Source organism: Drosophila pseudoobscura, chromosome 3 (assembly GCF_009870125.1).
Source record: "Drosophila pseudoobscura strain MV-25-SWS-2005 chromosome 3, UCI_Dpse_MV25, whole genome shotgun sequence".
NCBI classification, from domain to species: Eukaryota; Metazoa; Arthropoda; class Insecta; order Diptera; family Drosophilidae; genus Drosophila; species Drosophila pseudoobscura.
The window spans coordinates 11,219,329-11,243,212 of record NC_046680.1 but is presented as its reverse complement, the minus strand read 5'-3'; the positions used below and the strand labels follow the sequence as shown (position 1 = coordinate 11,243,212).

The 23,884-nt window shown below is 46.5% G+C and overlaps 9 protein-coding genes and 1 long non-coding RNA gene across 13 annotated transcripts; 3 read left to right on the top strand and 7 right to left on the bottom strand.

Moving 5' to 3' along the window:
• Positions 1 to 931: 931 nt before the first annotated feature.
• Positions 932 to 2,343, bottom strand: Or49a (Odorant receptor 49a). The gene is made up of 4 exons (XM_002138447.3): positions 1,517 to 2,343; positions 1,255 to 1,456; positions 1,047 to 1,202; positions 932 to 988 (listed from the first exon to the last, which is right to left on the bottom strand). The coding sequence occupies exons 1-4, from the start codon at positions 2,317 to 2,319 to the stop codon at positions 932 to 934; spliced, it is 1,218 nt and encodes a 405-aa protein (XP_002138483.3). The 5' UTR covers positions 2,320 to 2,343.
• Positions 2,344 to 3,166: 823 nt separating this feature from the next.
• Positions 3,167 to 3,943, top strand: Cpr49Ad (Cuticular protein 49Ad). The gene is made up of 3 exons (XM_001360818.4): positions 3,167 to 3,250; positions 3,312 to 3,726; positions 3,789 to 3,943. The coding sequence occupies exons 1-3, from the start codon at positions 3,236 to 3,238 to the stop codon at positions 3,857 to 3,859; spliced, it is 501 nt and encodes a 166-aa protein (XP_001360855.3). The 5' UTR covers positions 3,167 to 3,235; the 3' UTR covers positions 3,860 to 3,943.
• Positions 3,944 to 5,397: 1,454 nt separating this feature from the next.
• On the bottom strand, positions 5,398 to 8,663 carry Cpr49Ac (Cuticular protein 49Ac). 3 transcript variants are annotated; one of them, XM_033378150.1, is made up of 7 exons: positions 8,486 to 8,663; positions 8,105 to 8,156; positions 7,579 to 7,605; positions 7,040 to 7,190; positions 6,960 to 6,975; positions 6,326 to 6,498; positions 5,398 to 6,256 (listed from the first exon to the last, which is right to left on the bottom strand). In XM_033378150.1, exons 1-7 carry the CDS (start codon positions 8,528 to 8,530, stop codon positions 5,770 to 5,772), a joined length of 951 nt encoding a protein of 316 aa, XP_033234041.1. In that variant the 5' UTR covers positions 8,531 to 8,663; the 3' UTR covers positions 5,398 to 5,769. The 3 variants fall into 3 exon arrangements, with proteins under 3 accessions (XP_033234041.1, XP_033234039.1, XP_033234040.1); XM_033378148.1 differs by having other exon boundaries at positions 8,015 to 8,156; positions 8,486 to 8,662; XM_033378149.1 differs by lacking the exon at positions 7,579 to 7,605 and having other exon boundaries at positions 8,015 to 8,156; positions 8,486 to 8,662.
• A 210-nt stretch (positions 8,664 to 8,873) lies between these two features.
• LOC117183618 (uncharacterized) lies at positions 8,874 to 10,877 on the top strand. Its single transcript, XR_004468745.1, has 2 exons — positions 8,874 to 9,549; positions 9,636 to 10,877. It is a non-coding gene; the product is annotated as an uncharacterized lncRNA (long non-coding RNA).
• A 324-nt stretch (positions 10,878 to 11,201) lies between these two features.
• On the bottom strand, positions 11,202 to 12,248 carry LOC4804272 (uncharacterized). The gene is made up of 2 exons (XM_001360817.4): positions 12,030 to 12,248; positions 11,202 to 11,963 (listed from the first exon to the last, which is right to left on the bottom strand). Exon 2 carries the CDS (start codon positions 11,866 to 11,868, stop codon positions 11,383 to 11,385), a length of 486 nt encoding a protein of 161 aa, XP_001360854.3. The 5' UTR covers positions 11,869 to 11,963; positions 12,030 to 12,248; the 3' UTR covers positions 11,202 to 11,382.
• A 2,845-nt stretch (positions 12,249 to 15,093) lies between these two features.
• On the top strand, positions 15,094 to 15,944 carry LOC4804271 (uncharacterized). The gene is made up of 2 exons (XM_001360816.4): positions 15,094 to 15,749; positions 15,811 to 15,944. Exons 1-2 carry the CDS (start codon positions 15,126 to 15,128, stop codon positions 15,883 to 15,885), a joined length of 699 nt encoding a protein of 232 aa, XP_001360853.3. The 5' UTR covers positions 15,094 to 15,125; the 3' UTR covers positions 15,886 to 15,944.
• A 36-nt stretch (positions 15,945 to 15,980) lies between these two features.
• Cpr49Ab (Cuticular protein 49Ab) lies at positions 15,981 to 17,119 on the bottom strand. The gene is made up of 3 exons (XM_001360815.3): positions 16,962 to 17,119; positions 16,368 to 16,897; positions 15,981 to 16,301 (listed from the first exon to the last, which is right to left on the bottom strand). The coding sequence occupies exons 1-3, from the start codon at positions 16,977 to 16,979 to the stop codon at positions 16,049 to 16,051; spliced, it is 801 nt and encodes a 266-aa protein (XP_001360852.2). The 5' UTR covers positions 16,980 to 17,119; the 3' UTR covers positions 15,981 to 16,048.
• Positions 17,120 to 17,600: 481 nt separating this feature from the next.
• Cpr49Aa (Cuticular protein 49Aa) lies at positions 17,601 to 18,400 on the bottom strand. The gene is made up of 3 exons (XM_001360813.4): positions 18,313 to 18,400; positions 18,050 to 18,250; positions 17,601 to 17,916 (listed from the first exon to the last, which is right to left on the bottom strand). Exons 1-3 carry the CDS (start codon positions 18,322 to 18,324, stop codon positions 17,701 to 17,703), a joined length of 429 nt encoding a protein of 142 aa, XP_001360850.4. The 5' UTR covers positions 18,325 to 18,400; the 3' UTR covers positions 17,601 to 17,700.
• A 1,056-nt stretch (positions 18,401 to 19,456) lies between these two features.
• LOC6898440 (cell wall integrity and stress response component 4) lies at positions 19,457 to 19,913 on the bottom strand. The gene has a single exon (XM_002138446.3). The coding sequence runs from the start codon at positions 19,795 to 19,797 to the stop codon at positions 19,549 to 19,551; it is 249 nt and encodes an 82-aa protein (XP_002138482.1). The 5' UTR covers positions 19,798 to 19,913; the 3' UTR covers positions 19,457 to 19,548.
• Positions 19,827 to 23,864, bottom strand: LOC4804266 (endoplasmic reticulum metallopeptidase 1). Of its 2 annotated transcripts, none has more exons than XM_033379208.1 (12): positions 23,787 to 23,848; positions 23,194 to 23,722; positions 22,962 to 23,136; positions 22,817 to 22,895; positions 22,550 to 22,670; positions 22,340 to 22,494; positions 21,882 to 22,265; positions 21,632 to 21,812; positions 21,385 to 21,569; positions 21,181 to 21,324; positions 20,632 to 21,123; positions 19,827 to 20,395 (listed from the first exon to the last, which is right to left on the bottom strand). In XM_033379208.1, the coding sequence occupies exons 1-12, from the start codon at positions 23,814 to 23,816 to the stop codon at positions 20,228 to 20,230; spliced, it is 2,643 nt and encodes an 880-aa protein (XP_033235099.1). In that variant the 5' UTR covers positions 23,817 to 23,848; the 3' UTR covers positions 19,827 to 20,227. The 2 variants fall into 2 exon arrangements, with proteins under 2 accessions (XP_033235099.1, XP_001360849.4); XM_001360812.4 differs by having other exon boundaries at positions 20,228 to 20,395; positions 23,793 to 23,864.
• Between the last annotated feature and the right edge of the window lie 20 nt (positions 23,865 to 23,884).

The following is a 23,884-nucleotide window of genomic DNA, read 5'->3' as shown; positions in this document are numbered from 1 at the left end:
AAATTCGAGCAAATTAATTGGATGGCAAATATTCAACGGCTCGTTTATGTAAAACAGCCAATAAAGATCTTTTGTTTGGGCTTTGAGCTAATCTGTTTAACGCATTCCGCAGATCTTCTTCCAAAAGACCCAAGACTCCAGCAGTGGGACCATAAATGGGCAGCGTTTGGACATTTATGGGTCCAGTTGAGAGCAAAGTGTGGTTTCGATTTGAATGGAAACCGAGTTTGTTTGGACCTTTGGGTGTCAAATTCTGATTGCTTACTGATCTCAATTATTACGAGACTCTACGATACTTCGTATGCAAATTTTATTATATCAAATGAGCCATATTCTCGTTTTAAGATAGGCATAAAAGGTTCCAATTAATAAAACAAAAGTGGAATTTTTAACTATTCTTGGCCGGCTGGCACGTGACTCTGGCTGGACAGTGTAGCTGCAATCACAGCGCTATTGTTGCACTTGTTGACTGCTGTCAAATCGCACGCGAAATGTGAAGGCCGGCTATGCAATCGAGATGACTCCCCTCCCCAGCCCGAATGCCCCTACACTACTCTCCACTCCATGTATCATCTCCAACGCCAACTCCAACTCCAACACCAACTTCATTCATATTCATTCATGGGGCCGTGTCTCAGTCGCCCCATTCATGCTTTATTCACCTCAATTTCTGATGGAAATAATAAATTAAATTTGACTGAATCGAGTTGAGGTGAAGAGTGGGAAAACATGGGAAAATATATACAAAGAAAATGCTGAAAGAGATCCAGTTATGGATTAGAGAACTCTGACATACGAGTATATTTCAATAAACATAATTTATTATCGATCAAATAAAAATAAAAGTTAATAAAATTAGGTAATTTTTCTATACATACAGAGAATAAATAGTAAATGTCGTTTAATCAAATTCTATATACTGAAGAATAGATCACTTTCCCACAGTTTGTCGAATAGCCGCAAAGAATCGATAGGTGATGGTCATCAACTGTCAAACCAGTTGGAAAATTATTCAAATTAAAACAAAAAACGAAAGGTTTACCTACGATCTTAAAGGTGTCAAGGGATATAATGATAATACCCTTTGCGGATATCTCCGCTGGACGCTGGGCGCGAGCCATAATAAGGAGGAGGTCTTTCTTATAGCGTAAGGATCCATCATACCAATATTGCGAATAGGCAGCCATGGAAATGCTGGAACTCTGAAGGGGAAAAGTTTAGTTTTTACCGAGATTATATATATGTACTACGTACCAAGTCGATAAGCTGCTGCCCAAAGGAGCTGACCATATAGAACTGGGCAGAAACGACGACGAAGATGATCATGTAGGACATTCCCTCCTCACTTCGGCCTTCGACAACGGTGTAGAAGCCAATGCAGCAGAGCAGACTGGCTGTGGTAAAAAGATTGGAGGCCAAGAGAATGCCAAAAATCAGATTCACCTCCTTGTGCAACCTTTATGAAAGTGCAAAGCCTCAGCAGTTATTAAATACCCGTGATGTGAAAAATTCCCACCTGAGGATCAGCTGATGTTTCTGCACGAGGCTGGCCAAGAACTCACAATCCTCTCTTTCTCGTTCTCGACTCGGAAGGTAGGCGGCCAGCTTCTTGGCCAGATATCCAAAGTGCATGCAGATCTGGCTCGATACACACATCATCCAAAGGTCTGCGCCCACACTGACATTGACGACGAATTGGCTGTAGGTTAAGTCCATGAAATAGGCTACCGCATAGCCTACGGGAGTATCCGAGCGGAAGCAGAGCTGCGTTGGAAAGGTCCGTAAAAAGGGAAAATGTCCCTTTAGAAAATACATCATAAACGACTGAGGAAGAGGCCCTATTGCCATCACGGCCATGAAGCAGTAGTAAGAGTAAAACACATATCTCGTCGATCGGGGAAGATAGTATTTGTTAACCTCATACTCCCTCCGCAGCGACTCGTCCGCAGGATACAATTCCTTCAAACTTAGGATAAGCGTACGCAGTCGTTTGCGGTATATCATTAGGGTGACGAACTTCACTGCTGCACTGAGCATGTAGAAAAAGTGGAGGGCCCGGCGCATGATTTTGGATGGACTCCCGGCCACAGACTCCACCTGAAGACACTCGAGGGCCACGAAGAAAGCCTCATAAGAGCTGCTGGCAATGCATACGAAAAAGTAGCAGCGGAGGAGACCCTTCTGCCACGATGGCCTGGCCGAGTCCAGAAAGTCGTATCCCAATGTCTTGAACATTATGTTCGCCAAAAAGGTGAAGTCCTGGTATTCGCGTTGCTTCTCCTGCATCTTTTTTTTTTGCTGCTTTTCGACTTCTGACATTTTGATTGGTTTGTATTCCAGCTCTTAACTGGTTTGTGTTTTTCGACAATCGTTGGCTTTATACCCTCCAAGGGAGGAAAACGTCCATCGATTGTCCTATACACAATTGTCTATTGAATAATTGATGTTCTAATTGTTTTGTTAAATATGAGGTAATTATAAAGTTGTTGGTGCGATGACTATACGTATACGTACCTTGATTAATAAATAATTGCAGTGAAATTAACTGGAGTTAGATCCGAGTCAATTGTTGTTTAGGTATAACTTTTCATACATACTGTTATCAAAAAACTTTTCATCATTGATTAAATCTGGTCCTTAAGATACTAAAAGTTGTTTGGTTAATATAACATGCAATTATATAAAGAAAGTTAATTATTATGTGATTTCCAATAGTGCTCATGTAAGCCACTGGGAGAAGCTGGACAATAATGGAAACATTTATTTATAATTTATTCAGTGGCTTCTCGAATTTCACTACTGAATATATAAAATTCATATAGCAGACATTTGCATATATGTATGTATGTACAACTTCATATGGTTAGGCAAACACTTAACGCCCCCCAACTGTGTTTTAGCCATTTTATTCGATTGCCTTGCCAACCGTTTTGCCGCATTTTGGCAGCGATTGGTTCAAAAGTAGCTCCACTCTTTGCTCTTGATTTTAATTATTTATACAGTCAGCAAATTATAATAAAAAGCAATCTAAATTCTAAACGGAAATTGACAAAACTCTCCGTTCGCAAAAGTTAGAGATGAGCGTTGACCGAATACAATGAACTTTATGGACTATACTCTGAAATTTGATGCTTATGCTAAATTGGTCTCCAAAGTTGGTTATAAAACGATCCGTCGGTCTGCGAAACTGTTACAGTTCTGTCGGGTAGATCAGCGTTGAAAGTTGTTATTAGAAATGTCTCTAAAATTGGTAATCATAGTGTGCCCTCCAGGAAGTGATGTGTTCTAATCTAAAGTTGATGTGTTTGCAGTTGTCGTGCCTTTTCGTGCTGGTTTTGGCCGCGATCGCCTGCGAGGGGCAGACCCAATACAATCCGTATCTGAGGAACCCCTACTACAGGGACCTGTACTACAAAAACCGCGATCTGTACAATCTGCGCCGCTACTACGACGGCTTCTACAAAAAGTACAACCCCTTCATTGCCAACGCCCAGGCCCGCGTTGTGGCCCAGACCAACGAGGCCAACTACGGCACGGGATCCTATGTGTACAACTATGAGACGGAGAACGGCATCCACGGCGAGGAGCGCGGTGTGCCCGTCAATATAGACAACCAGGAGCAGGAGGAACAGGTCGAGGGTGCCTACTCCTACATCTCGCCGGAGGGTCTGCGCGTGGGCGTCAAATACGTGGCCGATGCCAACGGCTTCCGTCCAGTGATCACCTGTTAGTATGCCCAGTGTGATAGTGCAAGAGCTAAACACTACAGTGATGTATTTCTCTTCCAGATGATGGCGTAAACTCTGCCTTCTATGCCAGCCAGCCTGCCCCGGCAAATGTGGTCTACACGAAGCATTGAGGCAAGATTCCTTCCTATTCATTGTTACTTGAGTGAAATAAGTATGTTCAGCCATCTTCTTAATAAAAATATAATCTTCACAAATCGTTTTTGATCTTTGAAAGCCCCTGAATCATGACTCTAAAAATGTACACCGCAGTTAGCCCATGGCTTGCTTGTCCATTGATTCAGAACATTTGTATTTGATCCTCTTAACTATTGATAAGAGTATTACCAATCTGGAAACCACCATTTCCATAAAAAATATCTCAGAGATATTATACTTTGACGAACTTTAGATTTACCTATCAATAGATGCAAAACAGGCTTAAATTAGAGCGAATAAAGTAATTCATACAATTAATAGAGCGCAGCGTGAACAATGACATGCGTTTGTACCATAATGCTTATAGTCTTCTCCCCCTCCATAACCACATATGGCCATTAACTGACGAACGCCATTTTGGCTTCTTTCGATTGATTTTTTTATACCACATAAGCTCTTCTTAATAGTACTACGACGAAAGCTTTTTCAATTTAGTCTTCAGCACAAAAGTGTGCTTTTAAATTCATTTTTAATTATTAAAATTTTTTATTTTTTTGGATGAAGGGGATGCCGACAATCGATTTTTTATCTTTTCTTATGAATCATTTGAATTTTGCCAACATAAAAAAAATTTCTCTGCAGTTGATTGAATCACTTATTTTCCAATTTTTTTATTCGAAAAAGGCTTAAGTACATTATAAATATATACCTATATCATTATATAATCCTTTCTTCCTTTGCCAATATAAACAAAATTTCTCCGCAGTTGATTGAATCATTTATTTTCCAATTGCTTTGTTTGAAATAAGTTTAAGTACATTATATATACATATATATATCTATTATATACTCCTTAATTTTAATCGAGTACAATTCGATAACATAAATTATAATATACATATGTAGATATCCTTGAGCAAATTCACAAAATTTACCTTATTTATACCCACTTAAGCTTAATCTTGAAGAACTGGTTAATATTGGAAGCATTTTTCTCAGCGTGAGCTTGGAGAATACTGGATATGCAGAGCATTGTTCTGAAAACAATTGAGAAATAATTAGTAAACCTAAAATTATATTTAATACAAAATCATTTACTCTCGAAAAAGTCGTCTCTTTCTATTTTATTCTATTTATTTTTTAAAACTAAACAAATCACTCTTATGGGTTACCCCCAGCTCAAGCTGGGCCTGCCGACAAAAATGGGTCAACTTTCGCTTATCGGAAATGTGAATAGTGAGTGTACGAGTACTCGGTGTATGAGTATACAGCGACTACTTAGACGGAGACTTGTTTTTGTCTCGACTTTGGGAGAGCAAGAAACCCATTAATTTTAAACGGAGCCCGTATATTGGGTATTCAAAATGTGGAATATAATTTGGCAAAATGTCAGACAGTTTCATTATCAAATGCGATGCGATGTGGCCTTTGGTTCAGAATAATAAAACATTCGTTCAACTCAAGGGCTCAAGATGATCTTCAAGTTGTTCGCTCGTTGGAAAAAAACACTTGATTCTTCGTAACAGATATCATAGTTGGGTGTGTATTTTGATATATAAAATAACAAATATTAATTATCTTATGCTTAGCAACGTTGTCACATTGAGTTAGATAGATAAATAAATACGAAATAACATAGGAGAGTACTACATATACGACTACAATTCGATTCCTCCATTTGTCTCCTTCCTTTTCCTTTTTTTGTGGATTTTTTCCTGGATTTTTTCGATGGCTTGTTATAGGGTTTGCCCGATGATCACTCGGCAAATGCAAGGGAATGGTGGGGTGTGGGTGGTTGGACTAGGACTGTTTGGGTGGGCGGGAGGGTGGTTGGTAGAGGTAGAGGGACCTTATGGCTGTTGATGAGGCAAGTCTGAGAGCGAACCTAGTGGGGCACAACTGGCTGCACTGTGGGATGTACGTCGGACAGGCGCTTACGCTTCTGCCGCTCCTGCTCGGCACGTTCCTCCTCGCGCTCCTCCTCCTCGGCCAGCTCGACCTCGTGCTCGAGCATACGGATCTGGTCACTCAACTCCTTAGGCATGCGCTCCAGATGAATGGACTTGATTTGGGCTTTGATGTCCTTGGTCATGTGGTTGATGCGGAAGCCACGATGATCGAACTGGGCTCCACCATTGGCCTTGTGCTGCTCCTCCACGTACTTCAGGGCGCGCGCAATGGCCTCGGGAATGGGGGGAGGAGTGGGAATATGATCGCCCTCGGGCATGAAGCCTCCATCGTTCGAGGCGTAGTTGACGCGATACAGCATGCCATCATCGCCGGTATACTCGTAGTATCCCTTGGCGTGTGTGCCGCCGGTGTGATGGATCTTGGCCTCCTCCTCGCCGTAGATGCCGTTCTCGGTCAGGAAACTGTTTCGGATAGGACATGTTCGGGACATTAGCTTGGACGGAAGGGAATTTCGTTGATGGAAAACTTACGCATGATCGTATTTGTCCTTCTTGCGGATCTCTTCCTGGTGCAGAATCTTGTGGCGTCCCTCATCATCGTAGTTGTAGAGGATGTTCCTGGGCGTGGTCGTGGTCGTGGTGGTGGTGGTGGTGGTCCGCTTTGTCGTTGTAGTCGGCTTCTTCGTCGTTGTCGTCGTCGTGGACTGTGAGTGGTGGTGCGGTGTTGTGTGGTTGTAGTTGGTGTTTTTTTTTTGTTATCATTTTGCTCATTTTTGTGTGGGTGTGTGTGTGTGCTTGTGGGTTGCATGCGTGTACGTGGGCATGGATTTAGGAGTAGGGTTCAAGGGTTTTTGGGCTCGGGTTCGTGTTCGGATTGGATCATGCAGGATACCTTATGAGGTGTTCATGTAGCGCGTTATGGTTGGTTTAGTTGCAGAGCCGAAAACGTTCGTAAATAATCATTTTGGTTGGTTATGAAAGCAGGAGGTGGAACAGAAGGGGAATTGCCGGATTGCGGGGGGTTTCTGGGGGCTGGGCTGGGGTTTTTGGCGCTTTAGTGCTGGATGCTCGGTTGTAGATGGGTTTGTGTTGCGATTTGCGGTTCATGTTGGGGAAAGCCGTACTCCAAGCGGATTTCTGGTACTTTAAACTCGGCATTACTTACTGTGTACAGATCGTGGCTGCAAATGAAACGATTTCATTCCGTTAATATCATTACAGACTATTATTTTCAGTTACACTCACTTGTAGGGCTTGGCATCGTGGACGTAGGGCAGATTGAGTCCGGCATATGGCCCATAGCCACCGTCGTAGGGGTAGGGAACGTGATGGTAGGCTCCAAGCTCGCGGTGATCCGTTACATGAGTGTAGGGCTGAGGCATGTGATTGTAGCGACCTTTGGGGTGCAACAGAAGTCAATGGTTAGTGGGGCTGTCTATAGGAAAAGCGCTGGTCTGTGTGAGTGTGAGTATGGGTGATGTGCGGGTAACTTCGGACCCTTTAGTTACGAGCATATCTGCCATTAGATATTTACAACTTTCGTTAGTTTCTCGTTTCCTTTATGTACAAATGTACAAATGGATTTGCAGTTAAGTCTGAAAGTGATTCGGTTTTGGGTTAAACTACAGTCAAACAACTACAGTGAGGCCAGAACGGCAAAAGGTCAGCTTTCATCCCTAATCTGCAGATGAGTATCGATTTTGTGATAGTGTGGATGTTGTTCTCTACAAAGAACTGAAAGAATGGAATGGCTTCTTTCCTTCATTTGTACTTCAATGATTTACCTAAACTATCCTGTGTACCACTCCGGCCTATAAGAAATCGAATGTTTAATATCATGTTTAAGTGCTAGGGATAGGGGGGAGGAGTGTACTCTGGTTAGTGAAGAAGCTCAGCTCAAGATCGCGATATTCCGATTCGGAATTGGATTTGCAATTTTAAAACATTTCAAAGGCCGGGCCAACCTTGAGCTTGAACTTGGTTAGAGAGTCAACAGATTATTGGTACGAGTATAAATAAGTGTGTTATAGGAATCAACGCATATTCGCATGCTCTCGGGCACGTCTGTACATGTGTGTTAGTACTGGTAGCTGGGCAAGATCGGGCTTGCTCTGGTGGCAGCCAATTCGCTCTTGGCTGGGGGTTAGTGGGCGGCAACAGCAACCGCATGCAGTCAGTGGGCGTGGGTAGGCGCGTTAATAGAGTTGGATCACGAAATACCTTCATTCTGCGAGCTGGGATGGTAGCGTCCGTCATCCACTGATCTGTATTTGCCGGCGTTAGAATTTTGCCCTGAAACCGTGTACTTGCCATTGAGGTCCTCGTCTGGGACGGGACTGGTGTGGCAGACAGCAATGAGAGCCTGTAGGCGAGGGGTTAGATGATTACCAACTGATTTGCATAATGCAATTAAAACAGTGACAGGAAGTGGCCCCCAAAGTGCGGACGGGTTGAATGTACTCCGGATCTAATGAATCAGCGGCGCCTGTGCCAAAACTTGCTCCGAATCGAGTCGGCACGAGGTAATTAAATAAATGCGTATTTATTTCTTTTGTTGCTAATTGAACTCGCGCTGGCAACGTGACGGAGACGTAATACACGTATTGTTCACCACGTTCACCGCCAGCACTGGGCGTCACTCTGGTCACTTGGCAGGATCTGGGCACTGGGTCTGGGCACTGGATTACTTACCACGACCACCACAGCGGAGAATCTCAGCATGGATTGGGTGAACATGTTTGCTTTTCTTAGATTATAGTCGATATCCTTTGGGTAATTATCCTCGGGCTTGTTGCTGCTGTTTGCTGCTGGCTGATGTGTTCTCGCTGGTAATCCTTCTCTGAGGGAGACTGCAACAGGAATGTTTGGAGTTCGATCAAGTACGCCCCATTTATATAGAGATGTGCCGGTGGCTGTGCTTTCGGCGCAACGACGCTCCTAAAATTCTCAGCCTCAGCCGGCGCAGCATCCGCGCGCTCGTTTGCTGTGGGCTGCTCTGTTTCTGCTTCGTGTGTGAGAGTGTGTGTGTGTGTGTGTACGTACCGGTTCACCTCAGTTTAATTCGATAAGAAAGAAGAACAACAGCTCTGGCACCCTCTCTCTCTCTCTCCGGCTGCTCCCTTATGGGTTTTCGACAATGACGAGTCGCACTCTTCTTGTCTTGTGCGCGTTTCATCTCGCTACTGGCTTTCGCATGGAATGCAGCTTAGACGCTCTCATTAGCTCAATAACTGAGGTAATCATTTATAAGGCTATCAATGTCGTCAATAATCGTAATTACATACATATATAATCAATTAAAAATTTGTATAATTTGGCAAACGTCGTCTCCGCGGGTTCAGCGACCTTTTGAACTTGAACTATAGCGATCTGCAGCTCAGGATATATGGCAGTGGATGACGCGCTGTTTACTACGCTTCTGATGAAGAAATTCCCGTGATTTCGATGCAAACTGTCATCAAAATTCTGCCGAACAATGAGAGCGAGCAATTTTTTTGGAAATCGCTTCATTTGCTGATAATCGAAGGTAAAGTTCAGGCCCCAGACGTCATAAAGTCAGCGCAGATAACGACTTTTGAAAAATAAAAACTAATTTGTTTTGATTGGTCATAGTCGCACAATAAAGGGAAAATACCTATTTAAGTCAAGGACATGCGGCAAAACAGAGCCAATGAAAATTGTATACTGAAGAGTCTAACAGATAAAGATATACTAACTAGGAAGGAGCTCAACAACTAACTAGCATATTTCGATATGTAAGTGACACTCAAAACTTTGTTCCGGGAACACCTTGAATTCTTTTAATATGATTTAAAACAAATACGAAATCCCCCTCTTGAAGAGAGGCTCGAAGATACATTGACATTGACGATGTGCATGGTTTCCGGGAAAGATAAATATCCTGCGGAGGATGGCATTATTTAGGGTCTTGGGCTGGATCTTCCTTCCCTGGATCGCTTTAGCCATGCTCAGACGCCCGTTAATTTCTCAGCTGGGGTCCAACGTTAACTAGCTTTGGCAACCGATGACAACATCGTCGGCATCGGAGATACATACATGTCCCAACTACCTGGAGGCACTCGGAAGCGCCATAAAAGTGCCGTAATGAAATCATAAATTACGCACCAGCGGAAATACAGCCAAGAAAAAAAAAACACAAACAAAAAAACGCATAAAAATATAAATAAAAAAAAAATAAATAACCATTCAGACAATGCGCGCGCCTGCCACAACGCGAAATGCATTAATATTGAAGCTGAAGCAGAAGTCGACGCTGGAGATGGAGATTTTGAGGTGGAGATGAGGATGGGGCTGCGATTGGGGCTGGGTCCCTCACAGCATACATACATATATATGTACAGACATATGCATAAGTATAACCGGAATCGGAATCGTAATAAGACTCGGATTGAACCGGCATAAGAAAAATGTTGACAAAAATGATTTTAATTGTTTGTAGCAAACGTTGACACCGCCAGCAGCTGCGGCAGTGACAGCTCGGGGATCGGCTTGGAATTTGTCCTTAACGGTTTCGGAGTCTGGAGATGAATCCAAGATTACCGATGTACTACTAGGTACATCCATTTGTATGCAGATGCAAGCAGCCGAAACGGAGAAGGATTGTCAGCGCACATTGTCGGTCTTAAGCCAATTAATAACGACCATAAACATAAACTGTGATTAAAACGCAACAGTTTGGGACACGGGAAGCCGAGTGCCGGCCTGGCCACGGGCAGAGGGTAAAGAGTACCGAGCACCGATCACCAAGTACCAAGTATCGATGATGCGTCACAGTCAGTGCACTCCAAAGGTCGTACGCTGAACCCACGGCTGGGAGCCAGACCAGCAGAGATGGAATGAAACGAGACCACAGACCAGAGACCAGAGACCAGGCCATACCAGACCCGACCCAAAGCAGAGCCAGATTGTTGTGTGAATCACGGCGCGTGCTGTTATTGTTACTTTTTGAATCATTTCGTTTGTTTTTGGGTTCTGTCGATTTCTACATACTATATAGGGGGGCATTCATAAAAGTCACAAATACTTAATAAATATTTAAATAAAATGTCTTTTTAATCAATTACAAGTTCGATTTGTGATGCCCGGGCGGTTGTCACTTGATTTGCATGCTACAAGTATTTGCGATCAGATATCAGATCAGATCTTCACACCGCAGGGTGCTGCTGGTGTTATTTTATTATAAAAATCCACACATACAGACTATATCTATATGGAGAAATATTTTTAATGGCCAGCACTGGCATTGACCTTGGATCACATTCTGTCCAAATCTCACACTTTCTTCGATACGATGCGTCACTATCACATCACACGACCAGGTTGGATCGGCTTGGATGGGCTCGGTTGGATGTTAATCTCCGCTGAATTCAAGTATTTACGATCCATATCCAATGTCAGAACAAGTTTGAGTGTGTTTTATTTCATTGACGAGGCATCTCTCCTCCGGAAAGTGTCGCACATAAATCTTTAATCTGCTTAAAACTAATTTCAAACAATTTGAGTCGGCTTAGAGAGCAGGAAGTATCAACACGGGCACTCCCCAAAAAGTGCCCCCGACTAGTAGGCGATCACATGTGTAATTTCCTATAGCTCCAGTACCAGATGAAGCCTATGAGGATCAGCGGCAGCATTCGGCCGTCAAGCGCGGGACTGCTCGATGCGTTGCACAAGTCTCCGCGGCAGTGGCAGAGCAGAACGGTGTTCCTGAAGTTCACCTTCTCCTCGATGCAGCCCTCTTCGTACGGCTCCTCCACGACGGACTTCTCCTCCCACGACTTGTTGACGAAGACGTGTGTGGTGCTCAGCTGCTGGGCACATCCCCGCATCGTCTTGATCCACTGGTTTCCCTCCAGTAGGCTCATGGTTAATACGGTTTTCGTGCACATGGTTGAGTGGGGGCACTCTCCAATGTGTCCGAGGGGCTTTTGCGGGCCGCCGCACGTCTGGTCCGCCTCGTTGCACTGGTAACACTTGAGAATCTCGCCGACTGCCACGCTTCCGATTAGGAAAACCACTGTTCCCACAGTCGGCCAGAGCTTGGTTCCGATGCCCATTATTTCCGGGGATGGAATACGAATAACTCTGCTTCCGAAGTCGCTTGCGCTTGCGTTTCCGATACAAGCTTTGCGCTTCGAGGGCCCGAAGAGAACTGGAGGCACAGTGGGAAAGGAAAGTCTCGTATGTTTAAAAAAGATAATTTATGAGTAATACGCACCCTTCTGGAGCAGTCGCTGATCAACTAAAATTAATCTCAACCGACAAAAGTTTTATTTTTTTTGGAGGGCGCTCTCATATCACCGAGTGCTCTGCAGCATTACAATTGAAGTGAAATGAAATAACATACTGGGTATGCATGAAATTTCATTGGATTATTCGAAAAAACCTTGAGCAACTGTTTCCACTCCCCGTTCCTCTCTCTCCAAATGCTTCCAGATAACAGATGTTTCATTATGCACCGTTGTTTGCTTCTTTGTCTTTCTTTCGCTCTCTGTATTGGGAGGCGGACAGCTCTTATCAAGAATGCGATCGATGCCTCTTCTTTTGCCATTCCAATGCGTCGCAGATACGAATATGTATTTGCGCTCATCGATTCCTATCGATTGTTTGAGCACTTTATCCCTTGGCCAAGCCCGGGGTTTACCAGTGGAATTTAATTGGATATTATAATGACAGCATTGTTCAGTTCGATTCCCATTCCCATTCCTGTTCCCGTTCCCGTTCCAGAGACTGGGCTCCCCACATATGATTTACGCGTATTTTCACCCCCTCTAAGTCGGCCTTTTGGACAGACAGCCTTTAGCATTTCGTGCAAAACAAATGAAATCTTTATAGGCTGGCATTGTATTTCTGTCCATAAATTACCCCCGACTTTGCGTGGGTTTTCACACACACTGGAACTGTCAATGCGACTCCTCTCCTTTTTTATTTAGGTTTGATTTTTTCTCAATATTTGTTGCTTATATATCATTTGCTCTCTTTTTGGTTTAATTAGTATGTTCTGAGGCATCACGGGTGGTATAAATCAAAATGGAACGTCTATAAATATTGGTGGATGCTGAAGCCAGTTTGGCCACCGAATGCCAGAATAGATGGATGGTTTTTGGTAGCACACGGCGCATTCACATTTTAATCGATCCCATTAAATACAAACGATTTGTGCCATTAATTGCTGGCATTTGTTTCGCCCAACGAATTAATTTACAAAGCGCCATTTTGCTGTAGGTCCGAGGCAAACCCACCCAAAAAAATCAGGCTTTCTGACAAACTGCAATTGGAGCAGACTCCAGAACAATGAAACAAATTACCAGCCACAATGAGGCGTAATTGGATACGAGTTGATGCCTCTTCAGTCTGGTATTCGTGATAAGTGATATGTGATATGTGGGATCTTCAACCTGACACCTGGGACTGGGACTGAGGGACCCAAATTGCAAGCGAGTTCAAAGATCTTCTCCTAAATTATTGTCGGACCCCAGCAATATCCGACCGCCGCGGTTGTAAAATCCAAAGGTGCTAAATAAAATACGCATTCATGTTTTGGGTGCTTTCAATTTTTAAATTTCTCTTGTCGTTTGGCCAAAAAGCGCATAAAATAAATTTATATAAAATGGAAAAATCGCATATAAATAAATTTCCAGCCCGACAAGTGCGAAGAAGTGAAATGTGTTTTTATTTCACAATCGCCCCCGGTATGACATCATGCCAATGGAATCTCAATCTTGTATAAACTTCCCCAGAAATCTCTAGTTCCGCTGGCTGAGCTTCTTTCGAATGGGTTAACGTTAACGCTGACCGCAGAACTGTCGTTAAATATTTTACTTTAAGTTGAGTTCAATTTACGAGTAACCGGCCATATCCTGCCAATTGTCAGCCTTAAGCGGTGATACTTTTCGGCACTCTCATAAATTTCCCCCCAAGGACGCTCCGCGGGCCAAGTGGTGGCAGAGGCAGTGGGGAGGTGCAGGCATGAACATGCAAGCGAACATTTTGTGAAATTAATTAATTGCATGCAAAACACCAAATTACGCGTTTCTGGCGACTCAGTGCCAGGGGCAGTCTCTCTTTATTTATCTCCAGCGAATAATTTAAAGTCCCGCCACCAATCCAGATCCCAAAGAGAGAGAGAGAGAGATAAATGCTAACCTGTTGTTGCAGTTTTAATAGAATACATACACATTCCTCCAAGCGATCCATCGATCGTACGGAATCACTTATAAGTGAGTAATCCGTGATGATTCTACGTAGGTTCTACGACCTCATGATTCACGGCACCCAATCATCATTCACTTCCTTACCACGATCAGGTATTTGAAATATTTGCAAGGTTCAATCAAGTCAAGAGTTCAAGTCAAGACCCCAGCCTACGGAAACGAAACCTTGTCTGGCAGCAGGCGTGGGCGTGGTCGCTTTCGATTTCTGACACCGCCTCAACATTCTAGAGTTGTCGGGCTATGGGATCTACAGCGATGTTATGAATGGTATGACTGCCCAAATCAATGGGCTGACAAGGTGATTAATGAATATCGAACCCAAACCGTTGACCGATCTCACAGCTCGATGGACTGACAGTTGTGGTTGTTATAAATGCCTTTTAAGTAAGACAAACGAGCGTCTCATTTTGTATAATGCGTTTTAAATTTGATTTAAACGACACTAATTACCTTTGATCCTATGGGGTTTGGTTTGCCGAAAGTCCAGCCAATTAAGGTGACAAACGGCAACATGTCTGACAAATCGATCATCGATAAGTGATTCGGTTGAATGGCTTTCGAAGGAACAAAGCTGTTGAATGATAAGCACTAAGCTAATCAATGGAAAGGCGTTGAGTTGGATGTGTTAAGTGTTCAATTGATAAATTATTCAATTGGTGGTAGCCTGTGGAATCCTATCCTGTGTCGGTCATCGGTGGCATTCTGTCCAACATCTGGGTGTGATGGCTTTGACACAGTTTGATCTCTATTCCGAAGTGGTCGTCTCCGTTTTGGTGGGGCTGCAATGCATTGGGTCTCCGAAAGGTTAAAAGCGACCCGCTGTTGCCAATGCAAACGAGTTGCTTAGTTAGTCGCTTACAGTATTTGATGACTTGTTAGTATGCAAAGAGCTTCTACTTATTGCCAGGCAGTGGCTGCTGAATCATCTGCCGCCGAATAAGCTCGGGTTCAGTCCCGCCCATATTTAATCCAATTAAACGATGCCATCTGGCACATAAACCTCGGGTGTTATTAGCCAAACGGCTATCGGGCGTGGAGACCCAAACTAAAATGGCCAGCGAGTGCATTGGGGTCGAATCAAACGTAATCAGGTAGTCGACATGAAAACACGCTTAACGCTGCCATTGAGTGCTCTGGCGCTGCTCGGCCTGGCCATCACCTGCTCCTGGGGCCAGGAACAATTGGAACCAAGGCCGCCCAAGCGGGGCCGGTACATTCCCGAGCTGCACGGAGCCACGGGCTGGTATATGCCGGACGACAGCGGAAAGTACCGGCATGAGCACAATCCCTACGATGGCGGGTACGGGGACCGGGGACAGCCGTACTCCGCCGATCTGCGCAGCATCTTCCGAAAGGCCGAGGAGCAGCTGGCCGCCAGTGTACAGGAGGCCAACGAGAACTTCGCCCTGGGTCCCCGCGATCATCTGCGCTTCATGATCGACTTCAACTACAAAGGCACGGGCTGGCAGATCATCCAATTCGAATGGGTGCGCGATGGCGACGATACCCATCCGGATATGAAAAAATATAGCTACGTTAACGAGAATAAGCTGTGGGAGACGGGGACGGAGAAGGCGACGGGAGTGGCGGAACAGCCCTATCACTACCACCAGCCCGATGAAGGCTCAGAGGTGAGCTGTGAGCCACCTGTGGAGGTCAGCGAGGAGCAGCAGCAGCAACAGCACGAGGCTCAGCCTCAAAGCAACATTAATTCCGAACAGGACGTAAGTCTATGTTATGTGGTGGGTACGCACATTTTCCTACTAAAGCTTGGTTCATTGACAGCCCGAGAAGATTCATGAGACCATTAACGAAGTCCTGGAGTACATACAACAGCGTATCCTGCCCACTCTGCGGTAAAATGAATGATAAATGAAATGTATTGGAGTTGGTGAAATAAATGTAATGCGGAACTGGAATCGGTTTTAAAGCACTTATTTTAGCTGTAATCCATGAACAGTTCTAATGGCACATCGGTTTATTATCAAATCTTAGATTTCATTTCACACTTTCGATTCAATATCTATTTCTTCTTCTTGGCATTCTCCTCCAGGTAGGCCAACAGCTTGGCCACATAGGGCGGCGGGGGTGGTGGCGTTGGGAGGTGAGCAGCACTGGGCACAAAACCATTGTCGTCGGCCGTATAGTCCACGCGGTAGAGTATGCCATCGTCGCCAGTGTACTCGTAGAAGCCCTTCGAGCGCAGGCCATCATCCTCGGCCAGCTTCTCGATGCGTCCGCTCTCCTCGGCCAGAATGCCGTTCTCCGTCTCATAGCTAGGGGGAGAATCGAATTATCCCCGATTTTATTCTCTGCTGCAGTCTTGGTTCGAGTATACTCACAGATAGTGGTAGCCATCTTGCTCGACATCATCTTCCAGTCGGATGATGGCCCAACCATTGCCGCCTTCGCCTGTGCCCCGTCCCTTGGGCAAATTGGCGGTCACATCGACGACGGCTGGCGGTGGAGGTATGGTGGGTCGCGGCTGGGGTTTTTTGGTGGCTCCTGCGCCTGCCGCACCAGCTGCTCCGCCGCCTGGTCGAGCCCCTGACCCTGACCCTGACCCTGCTCCTGCTCCTGCCCCAGCACGGCCTGCTCCGCCGCCAGTATTCTTGTCGCCCACATAGCGGTTACGGTCTCCGGTATAAGCACCGCCGGCTCGATCGTCATGCTCATACTTGTTGTCCACGTGTACATAGCGGCCATCGCTGGCGCCGGAATAGCGTCCGTCGTTTCCTCCGCGATAGCGTCCGTCGTTACCACCTTTATAGCGTCCGTCGCCAGCAGTCGCCCGCACCGCAGCTGGAGGAGGCCGATACCTTCCGTCATTTTGGGCCAGGGCTCCAGCCACGCAGGCCAGTAGTAGAGCAATCTGCAACAGGAAGTCCGTAAGAAACCCGACGTGGCATCCGATCCGAGTGAAGCACCCAACCTACCGTTATACGCAGCCACATGGTTGAAGATGATCAATGAGAAGCTTTGGCCAGTGGTCCCCAGCTTTATATCTTTCGCTGGTACGCCGCACTACGCCCACATGGAGAAGAATCGAGCTCTATTCTGTAAGTGCCCACGGTCCGGCCTGGTCTGGACTGGGCCAAGTAAGCGACTGCTGCTGTGCCTAATTGACACCGATCTGACCGGTGGGGGACTTGATCAATTAAGCGTCGGGGTTTACGATGCGATTAGTTCATAATTTGTTGGAAAGCAGTCGGCACAGTGGATGCCGCCACTTGATGCAGATTAATTGCAGTGATTCGATGAGCCATCTCCAAAGGCTGGACCAAACATTGACATTTCTTTGGGGGGGTCACGTGAAGATAATTTTGGACAGGCTACCAGCTACCAGTTGTTTCTCATTGAGATTCCTCCGAGTCTCGCCTAAAAGTATGCTATGCGAATGTGTATGATAGCAATCCTCTGCAGGAGACTACAGAATCTAATGGAATGGCATACTTTCGGGATGGAATAAATTGTTCTTTAATTAAAAACTGGTAAGTACCAGCAACTAATTATGCTGCGCCTTATTCATTCAACTAAGTAACTGTTTTTAGTATACCAATAAAACGTTCAAACAGTTTCATTTAAATCAATTTATTATCGTTTCCACGTTCGCTTGTTGTGTGTCCCGATTTATTGCTCACGCAGGGGAATATATATGTAGGTGATCCACATTGTCTAGCCCCGTCGGTTGTTGAACCCACCAGACGGTTGCTCTTGAGGCGGCGGCGGCGCCGTGGCCAGGTAGGCGAGTGCCTTCTGGATCGCCGGGGGGATTGGTGGGGGCGTGGGCAGATGATCGCCTTGCGGCTGGAAGCCATTCTCATCAGCCAGATAGGTGATCCGAATGGGTATGCCCTCCGGGGAGGTGTAGGAGAAGAAGCCCTGCGCGACCTTTGCAAATGGCACACAAGATGTAAATCAAAATTAGCTTGAGTTCATTTGGCAAATTAGCTGCCCGAGGGGCAGGTGCAGGTCCCCAGCAAATGCCAAGCTGTCTGGGCACGATTCACTGAGCTGAACTCACCTGTCCAGCATCGTCGGTGCCAGCGTTCTTCAGGTAGCCCTCCTCCTCGACATTGATGCCGTTGCCCGTCTCATAGGAGTACTTGTAGGACCCATCGAAGTTCACCTCCTGCTCCTGCCTGAGAATGGGAATAGGTTCTCCGGACTGTCCCTGTGGTCTTGCCTGGTCCAAGCTCATCAGCAAGGCTACGACGATTAGTAGCTGCCAGCGGAACGGAACCAACTGAGTCTCCATTAAGCCAACAAAATCTGGTAGGAACTTACTCTGTATTGCATTTTGTATCCTCTGATTTGTGATCTGATCCTTTGCGACCGTCTGCTGCGGCCTAGCTTCGTTTGGGTACTGTGGCCAGCATTGCCAGCCGTTTGCATATTTATACCCAAGCTCGATTCAGTGGCTCCAGCTTGGGGACTCTCATTGTGGCCTGAACTTTACAGTTACCGCACACAGACATAAAAGTATACAGAGGGCAGCGGCAGCAGCAGTGGCAGCGGCAGCGGCAGCACTGAGGCAAAAGATTTGCAGCCCAAAGCTGGGCAAGTGTATAGCATTTTGAAGGCGCACAGATCGGAAGCCTGGCCACTGATTGCATCTTCCCATAGCGCGCTCGTGAACCATCGCTCGCGTCCACCCACTACTACACATGCAAGGCCCCCGTCAAAGATGCCCCAACAGATTTGAAATTGTGTTTGCTGCTGCAATTTGTCGAATGACTCGTATACATGATGACCTGTCGATGCCTGTGTCGTCCAACACACAGTGATGATATATATTTAGTGACAAAACTCGCTTACGATTTTCTTAAATTTGTTACACAGAATCCAAAGAATTCAAATCCATCTATGGCTGGAGCCCACTGTACAGTGTCTGCATTCAGGGGGCGTTGGTGCTTCGATCATTTTGAGTCGTGTTGTACATGAAACCCGTCGTGGCCGGCTTGTGGCATTCATAACTCCTCATCCTCACGCTGCCGCAGACAAGGACAGCACCATTAAATGCTTATATCAATTTGTCAGCTAATCATTAGACATTTAACCCATGGCGTGGCATTCAGAGTCCGATTTTCGATGATCATTATGATGTACACAACTATGACGGCCACCTGACCATGATAAAGTCTGGCTCATTGGCTCAGTGGCTCACTGGCTCACTGGCTCACTGACTTACTGAACGGGGCGAGTGCTCGTACTGCTTGACCTTTGGCGGAGACAGATGCATCTCAATTTCTATCCCATGATTGGTCTTTACGAATGGCCGAAAGTCGTTAGTGGTTAGTGATGGGCCAGGCCCCACCACACTTGAGCAAATATCAGTTATCCCAGAGAGCTAAAGAACCGAACCGGAGATGCTACGCTCAGTGAAAGAACATCTTTTCGGCCATGGGGGAATAAGTATTCAAGTGTGGGATTGTGTTTGTTTGTTGTTTTTATTATTGTTTGGCTAATCAAATCATTGGCGTCCTACTAATCGGCGGGATCGGTGGTCGGAGTGGCAGGTCTCTATCCGGACTTCTTGTTGAACAGCAGCGACAAGAGCGCCTGCTTGAAGGGCTTGGCGGTTGTTGTTGTTACCGTGACGGTTGGGGTGGTGTAAGTGGGTGACGTCGTGTACGTGTAGGTGGTTGTCGTAGGCGATGTCGGTGATGTCGGTGATGTCGGCGATGTCGAAGTTGCAGTTCCTGTCGTCGTTTGGGCGCAGACCAGCGACAAGACAGCAGCGAAGACAGCGACGAATGCGAAGAACTTCATATTGTATTTTTTGTTTTGTTTTGGGCTTGGGGCTTGGGGCTTGCTTGGTTGTGATGCTGCTGGAGGCTGCTCAATTCGAAGTGTGTCTATCTGTGGGCCAGGGCACACTTTTTATACGTGATCCAACCCCTTTCCTGCCAAGGGCCGAATGCAACAGGTGTGTTCGAGGGGGCGGGCCTATGTTTGCGCAAATGTTTCCATTGTTCTTTGTTTACTCTTCATTCCCCATCTCCGCTCCCGTGTTGTGTTAGTCTTGCGGCTGTCAAGTGTTGAAATGCATCATTTCTCCCACTTCCACTTCCACATTCCCCTTCCAATGCTAGTCGGCCTATTTAATGTTGAGCAAGTCAATGTCTGGGCCCACACTCATGGTACCTTTACTTTTACTTATTCAAGATCTCCTTAATCTGGCGCTTAAATTAATACATTCTTAGTATACATAACGTGCGTAGCTGCTCGGCCACTGCATGGAGAAGGTGTAGTCGGGCAGCGTGGCCAGGAACTGCTCGCTCAAAGCGTCCCGCTCGACCCTGGGACCCACGTAGTGCCCGGAGACGCCAAGCTCGCAAACGGGTTCATCGAAATTTCCATTGTCCTTCTGCAAAATCAATTCAGAATGAAGATGGAATGAATGCTCGGAAAAGTCTGGGGCTTAGAAATGATAGCCTGATTATAATCGATAATCATATTAATATACCAACTATAAAACTACTTTTAGAAGTCTTTGGACTCTGAAAGAGCTTCTATTAGGATAGTTTGAGATGGAGACGGAAAGACATTGTTGTGGTTGCAAACATGTAAATAGCCCTGTAAAGTTTAAATAGTAATACCAACCGATAGTTCCACGTAGAACTCAATGGGAGTGCTGTCTATGCCGTAGGTTATCTGGACTTGCAGCGGCGGCCTATACCTGGCGGGGTTGTCCAGCATGCCCTGAGCAAATGACCATCTCAGCAGCTTCACTCCACTGCGGGGCTTGAAGAAGAGTCCCATGTTGGGAGGGCCCGACAGCCGGAATTCCAAGCGGGCCTGATCGCTCCTGGCCAGGACAGTCTTGTTAACCAGCTCCAGAACAGTTGGGTACGGCAGCTGCACGGGCTCTTCCCGTGGCAACCAACGCGCCTCTTTGCGAGCGGAGCACCAACGGTAGCAGGGAATGCCACACATCAGCTCCGAGTCACAGTCCTCGCCCAGGCGAGTGAGACCAGTGAGGTTCATCGTATCGTGGAGAGGCCCGTCCTTGTTCCTGTCCAGCATGTGCAGATAGTAGCCGCTGTTTTCCGAGCTCATGGATCCATCGTGCTCGAAGAATCTGCGGTGCACTTGCTACTCCATAGAACAGTTCAGTTGGTGGCATTTCTTGGTAAACATTAGTCGACTCACCATCATATCTACACGCATCACATTGGTCTTTGGGCGGTAGGGAAATCCAACATCGGAGACGGAGATCATGCAGAACACGAACATCGCCAGCGCCAAGCCTCCGAGCATACTCTTGGGTCGCCGGAACATATTTATGAGGGGAGCCTGCTTACACACATAAAGCGTTCAGTTACTTTAAGTTGAGGGATAGTTCTGCTTCCTTACCGCAAACGACAAGGACAGAATCGTGCCGAACGCACACAGTACGGCTATGATGGTGTCGGGATTGGTTGTGACACCAAATCGTCCGACCATTGGTATGAGTATCACGATAAACATGTGGAATAGATAGGCATGGTAGAGGAACGGCATCAGCTGGCTAGCTCCGAGCACGAAGGACCAGTAGTATCCTGGAAATAAAGAAATACTCATCCCATCAGAGACAACAAATAATTAACGTAACTAACGTTACCTCGGCAATGCAGACGGGTCACCAGATTGATGATCAGAGCTCCCACATAGAATACGATAGAAATGAGGAATAAGTAGGCACTGCGGATGCTTAGAGCCGTTGTCACCAGACACAGGACCGCCAGGAGGACGCAGTAGGCATGCCCCGCGATCTGCAAGTGGTATGCATGCGTGATCTTCTCCTGCAAGGGGTGTCAATCATGGGGAGCTTTAGTCGTGGTCCCCTGAGTATCTTGTTCTGGATAACTCACACTTGGCCGAAGAGTCAGATAGAGGGTCAGCGGCAGAATAAGGCCAATCACCGAGGGGCAAATGAAGAGACCGATGACCAGCCAACTGTTGCTAAAGTAAGTCAGGGTACGATCTCCTGCATCGTACAAGACGCACATGATCAGGGGCAGTGCCAGGGCCAGAACGACACCGGCAAGTGCCAACAGGAACTGTACTCCGAACGCGCCGGCAAAGGTTCCAACGGCGTGACCCGACACCTTGCGCATGCGCCACAGGGAGAGGCAGACGAGCAGCATGGCCCCAATAGAAAAGCAGATGTTGAGTACCACGCCAGTGGACTCTTTGTAGAACACGAAGAAGAGCCCAATAAAGTCGAAAAACACCGAATGGCCCTCAGAGTACGGCTGAAAAGAGCAGTGCGGCGTTAAGAGTGTCCGAAAACAGGTAATCAAATGAGGAGATATCGAGCATTGATTACCGCCGTGTCATACATCTCGTGGGCATTGGAGATACTTTGAACTAGGGCCAGCACATTGTCCCCAGTGCTCTGGAGGGCACCGCCGGATATGACGGTGTACCGATCAAACTCAGTGTGATAGACGAATCCATTGTAAATGCCAGCCATGTCCAGGCCTAGTAGAAGATATTTCCTAAATTGAACTAAATTAAAAAGGCACGTGTCACTTACCCGGTACGACTCCAAAGTCACGGAAGATCCTGAAGTCAGTGTCCGAAGGTATTAGGCCAGCTTGGAATATCTCTTCGCCCGTGGTTGTGGCAAACGGGTGCGGGATACTTTTTTTGTAATGCTGTAGCGATATTTTGAAGGTTGAAAGTAGAATCCGATTAGATAAAATGGCTGCCAGACAGGCGATACCGATTTCGTTCATATCTAAGCAATACTCGTAGAACAAAGCAAGTAGTAGTCATCGGGTGAATGAGGCAAGTTACTTACTTCCATCAGCCACGGGTGATTGGGACCGCCCTGGAAGAGCAGCTCACGACCGCCCGAGCCGTCCAAGTTAATCAGCGCTCTAGAAAGAAAGTGTTTTGTTTTTTGTTCGCAATCTTCAGAGTCCGGTGTCGGTCTGTCCACTTACTTGCAATTGGCGGACCATCGGTGCTGTGTGATGAAGCCGTGGGAGCCCAGCATTGGCTGTTCCTCGCCCCCATTGAAGAGGAACACAATGGGATGCAGGAACAGATCAGCGGATATGGCCATCTGTCGGAGCACCTCCAGCATTACCGCCACCATGTAGGCATCGTCGCCGGCACCTGGGCCGTCAGGAATTATCTCTTTTGCTCTCTGATAGGACTATATCTTGCACTTACCCGGCGATCCGGGCTTGGTGTCGTAGTGACTGTTAACCAGCAAATATGAGGAGCTGTTGGACGTCCTCGTGCTCAACTTTACGATCACGTTCTGCACACCTTGGTAGTGGTTGACCAAGCCATTGTGAAGATAAGACCCCGAGACCCGTTGTACTTCACATTCCAAATCGAAGAGATCGTCGCGCATTGCCGAACGGACTTTCGCTATCTCGGCGAGCATATATTCCACTATAGTCACCTCATTGACATGATCGCCCACGACTCGTGGTCCCATCTGGCTGATGGATAGCAATATGCCCTGGGCTCGCTCGGCCACGAATTTCCCCGGACTGGCCGACTCCTCGGCGATCTTCAGAGCCGTAGGCACCGCCTGGAAGAGTGGTATGACCACAGCGAAGAAAAGACCCACCCAGAAGAGGAGGTAGGTGGGGCCATAATACCAGGGAAACTGCTTGGCCGCCCTTTCACGCCCCTCGAGCTCAATGATCAGGTTGGCAGAGTCTGAGCCGATGCTCGTAGCCTGAATGGTCTGCAGAAAAGGAAATAAATATTACTCATTCCGTGACTAATTCCAGAAAAATCTGGAGGCATACCGATACCTTTCCATCCGTTGGAGCGCCCATTTCTGCCTACAGCCAGAGTTCTACTAACAAGGGTCTGGTCTGCCATGGCCATCCTATTTTAAAATGGT

Bases quoted from the DNA above. Each gene is read 5' to 3' on its own strand.
- Or49a (XM_002138447.3), bottom strand. From the start codon at position 2,319: ATGTCAGAAGTCGAAAAGCAGCAAAAAAAAAAGATGCAGGAGAAGCAA. The intron at 1,203-1,254 runs GTACGTAGTACA...TTTCCCCTTCAG, and splicing joins GGCAGCAGCTTATCGACTTG to AGTTCCAGCATTTCCATGGC. The intron at 989-1,046 runs GTAGGTAAACCT...CTGGTTTGACAG, and splicing joins CCCTTGACACCTTTAAGATC to TTGATGACCATCACCTATCG.
- Cpr49Ad (XM_001360818.4), top strand. The intron at 3,727-3,788 runs GTTAGTATGCCC...TTTCTCTTCCAG, and splicing joins CTTCCGTCCAGTGATCACCT to ATGATGGCGTAAACTCTGCC.
- Cpr49Ac (XM_033378148.1), bottom strand. From the start codon at position 8,530: ATGTTCACCCAATCCATGCTGAGATTCTCCGCTGTGGTGGTCGTG. The intron at 8,157-8,485 runs GTAAGTAATCCA...CCTCGCCTACAG, and splicing joins TCTCCGCTGTGGTGGTCGTG to GCTCTCATTGCTGTCTGCCA. The intron at 6,257-6,325 runs GTAAGTTTTCCA...TATCCGAAACAG, and splicing joins AAGGACAAATACGATCATGC to TTTCCTGACCGAGAACGGCA.
- LOC4804272 (XM_001360817.4), bottom strand. From the start codon at position 11,868: ATGGGCATCGGAACCAAGCTCTGGCCGACTGTGGGAACAGTGGTTTTC.
- LOC4804271 (XM_001360816.4), top strand. From the start codon at position 15,126: ATGAAAACACGCTTAACGCTGCCATTGAGTGCTCTGGCGCTGCTCGGC. The intron at 15,750-15,810 runs GTAAGTCTATGT...GTTCATTGACAG, and splicing joins ACATTAATTCCGAACAGGAC to CCCGAGAAGATTCATGAGAC.
- Cpr49Ab (XM_001360815.3), bottom strand. The intron at 16,302-16,367 runs GTGAGTATACTC...TTCTCCCCCTAG, and splicing joins CAAGATGGCTACCACTATCT to CTATGAGACGGAGAACGGCA.
- Cpr49Aa (XM_001360813.4), bottom strand. The intron at 17,917-18,049 runs GTGAGTTCAGCT...CCATTTGCAAAG, and splicing joins GCACCGACGATGCTGGACAG to GTCGCGCAGGGCTTCTTCTC.
- LOC6898440 (XM_002138446.3), bottom strand. From the start codon at position 19,797: ATGAAGTTCTTCGCATTCGTCGCTGTCTTCGCTGCTGTCTTGTCGCTG.
- LOC4804266 (XM_033379208.1), bottom strand. From the start codon at position 23,816: ATGGGCGCTCCAACGGATGGAAAGGTATCG. The intron at 23,723-23,786 runs GTATGCCTCCAG...CCTTTTCTGCAG, and splicing joins CAACGGATGGAAAGGTATCG to ACCATTCAGGCTACGAGCAT. The intron at 21,325-21,384 runs GTAAGGAAGCAG...GTGTGTAAGCAG, and splicing joins TTCTGTCCTTGTCGTTTGCG to GCTCCCCTCATAAATATGTT.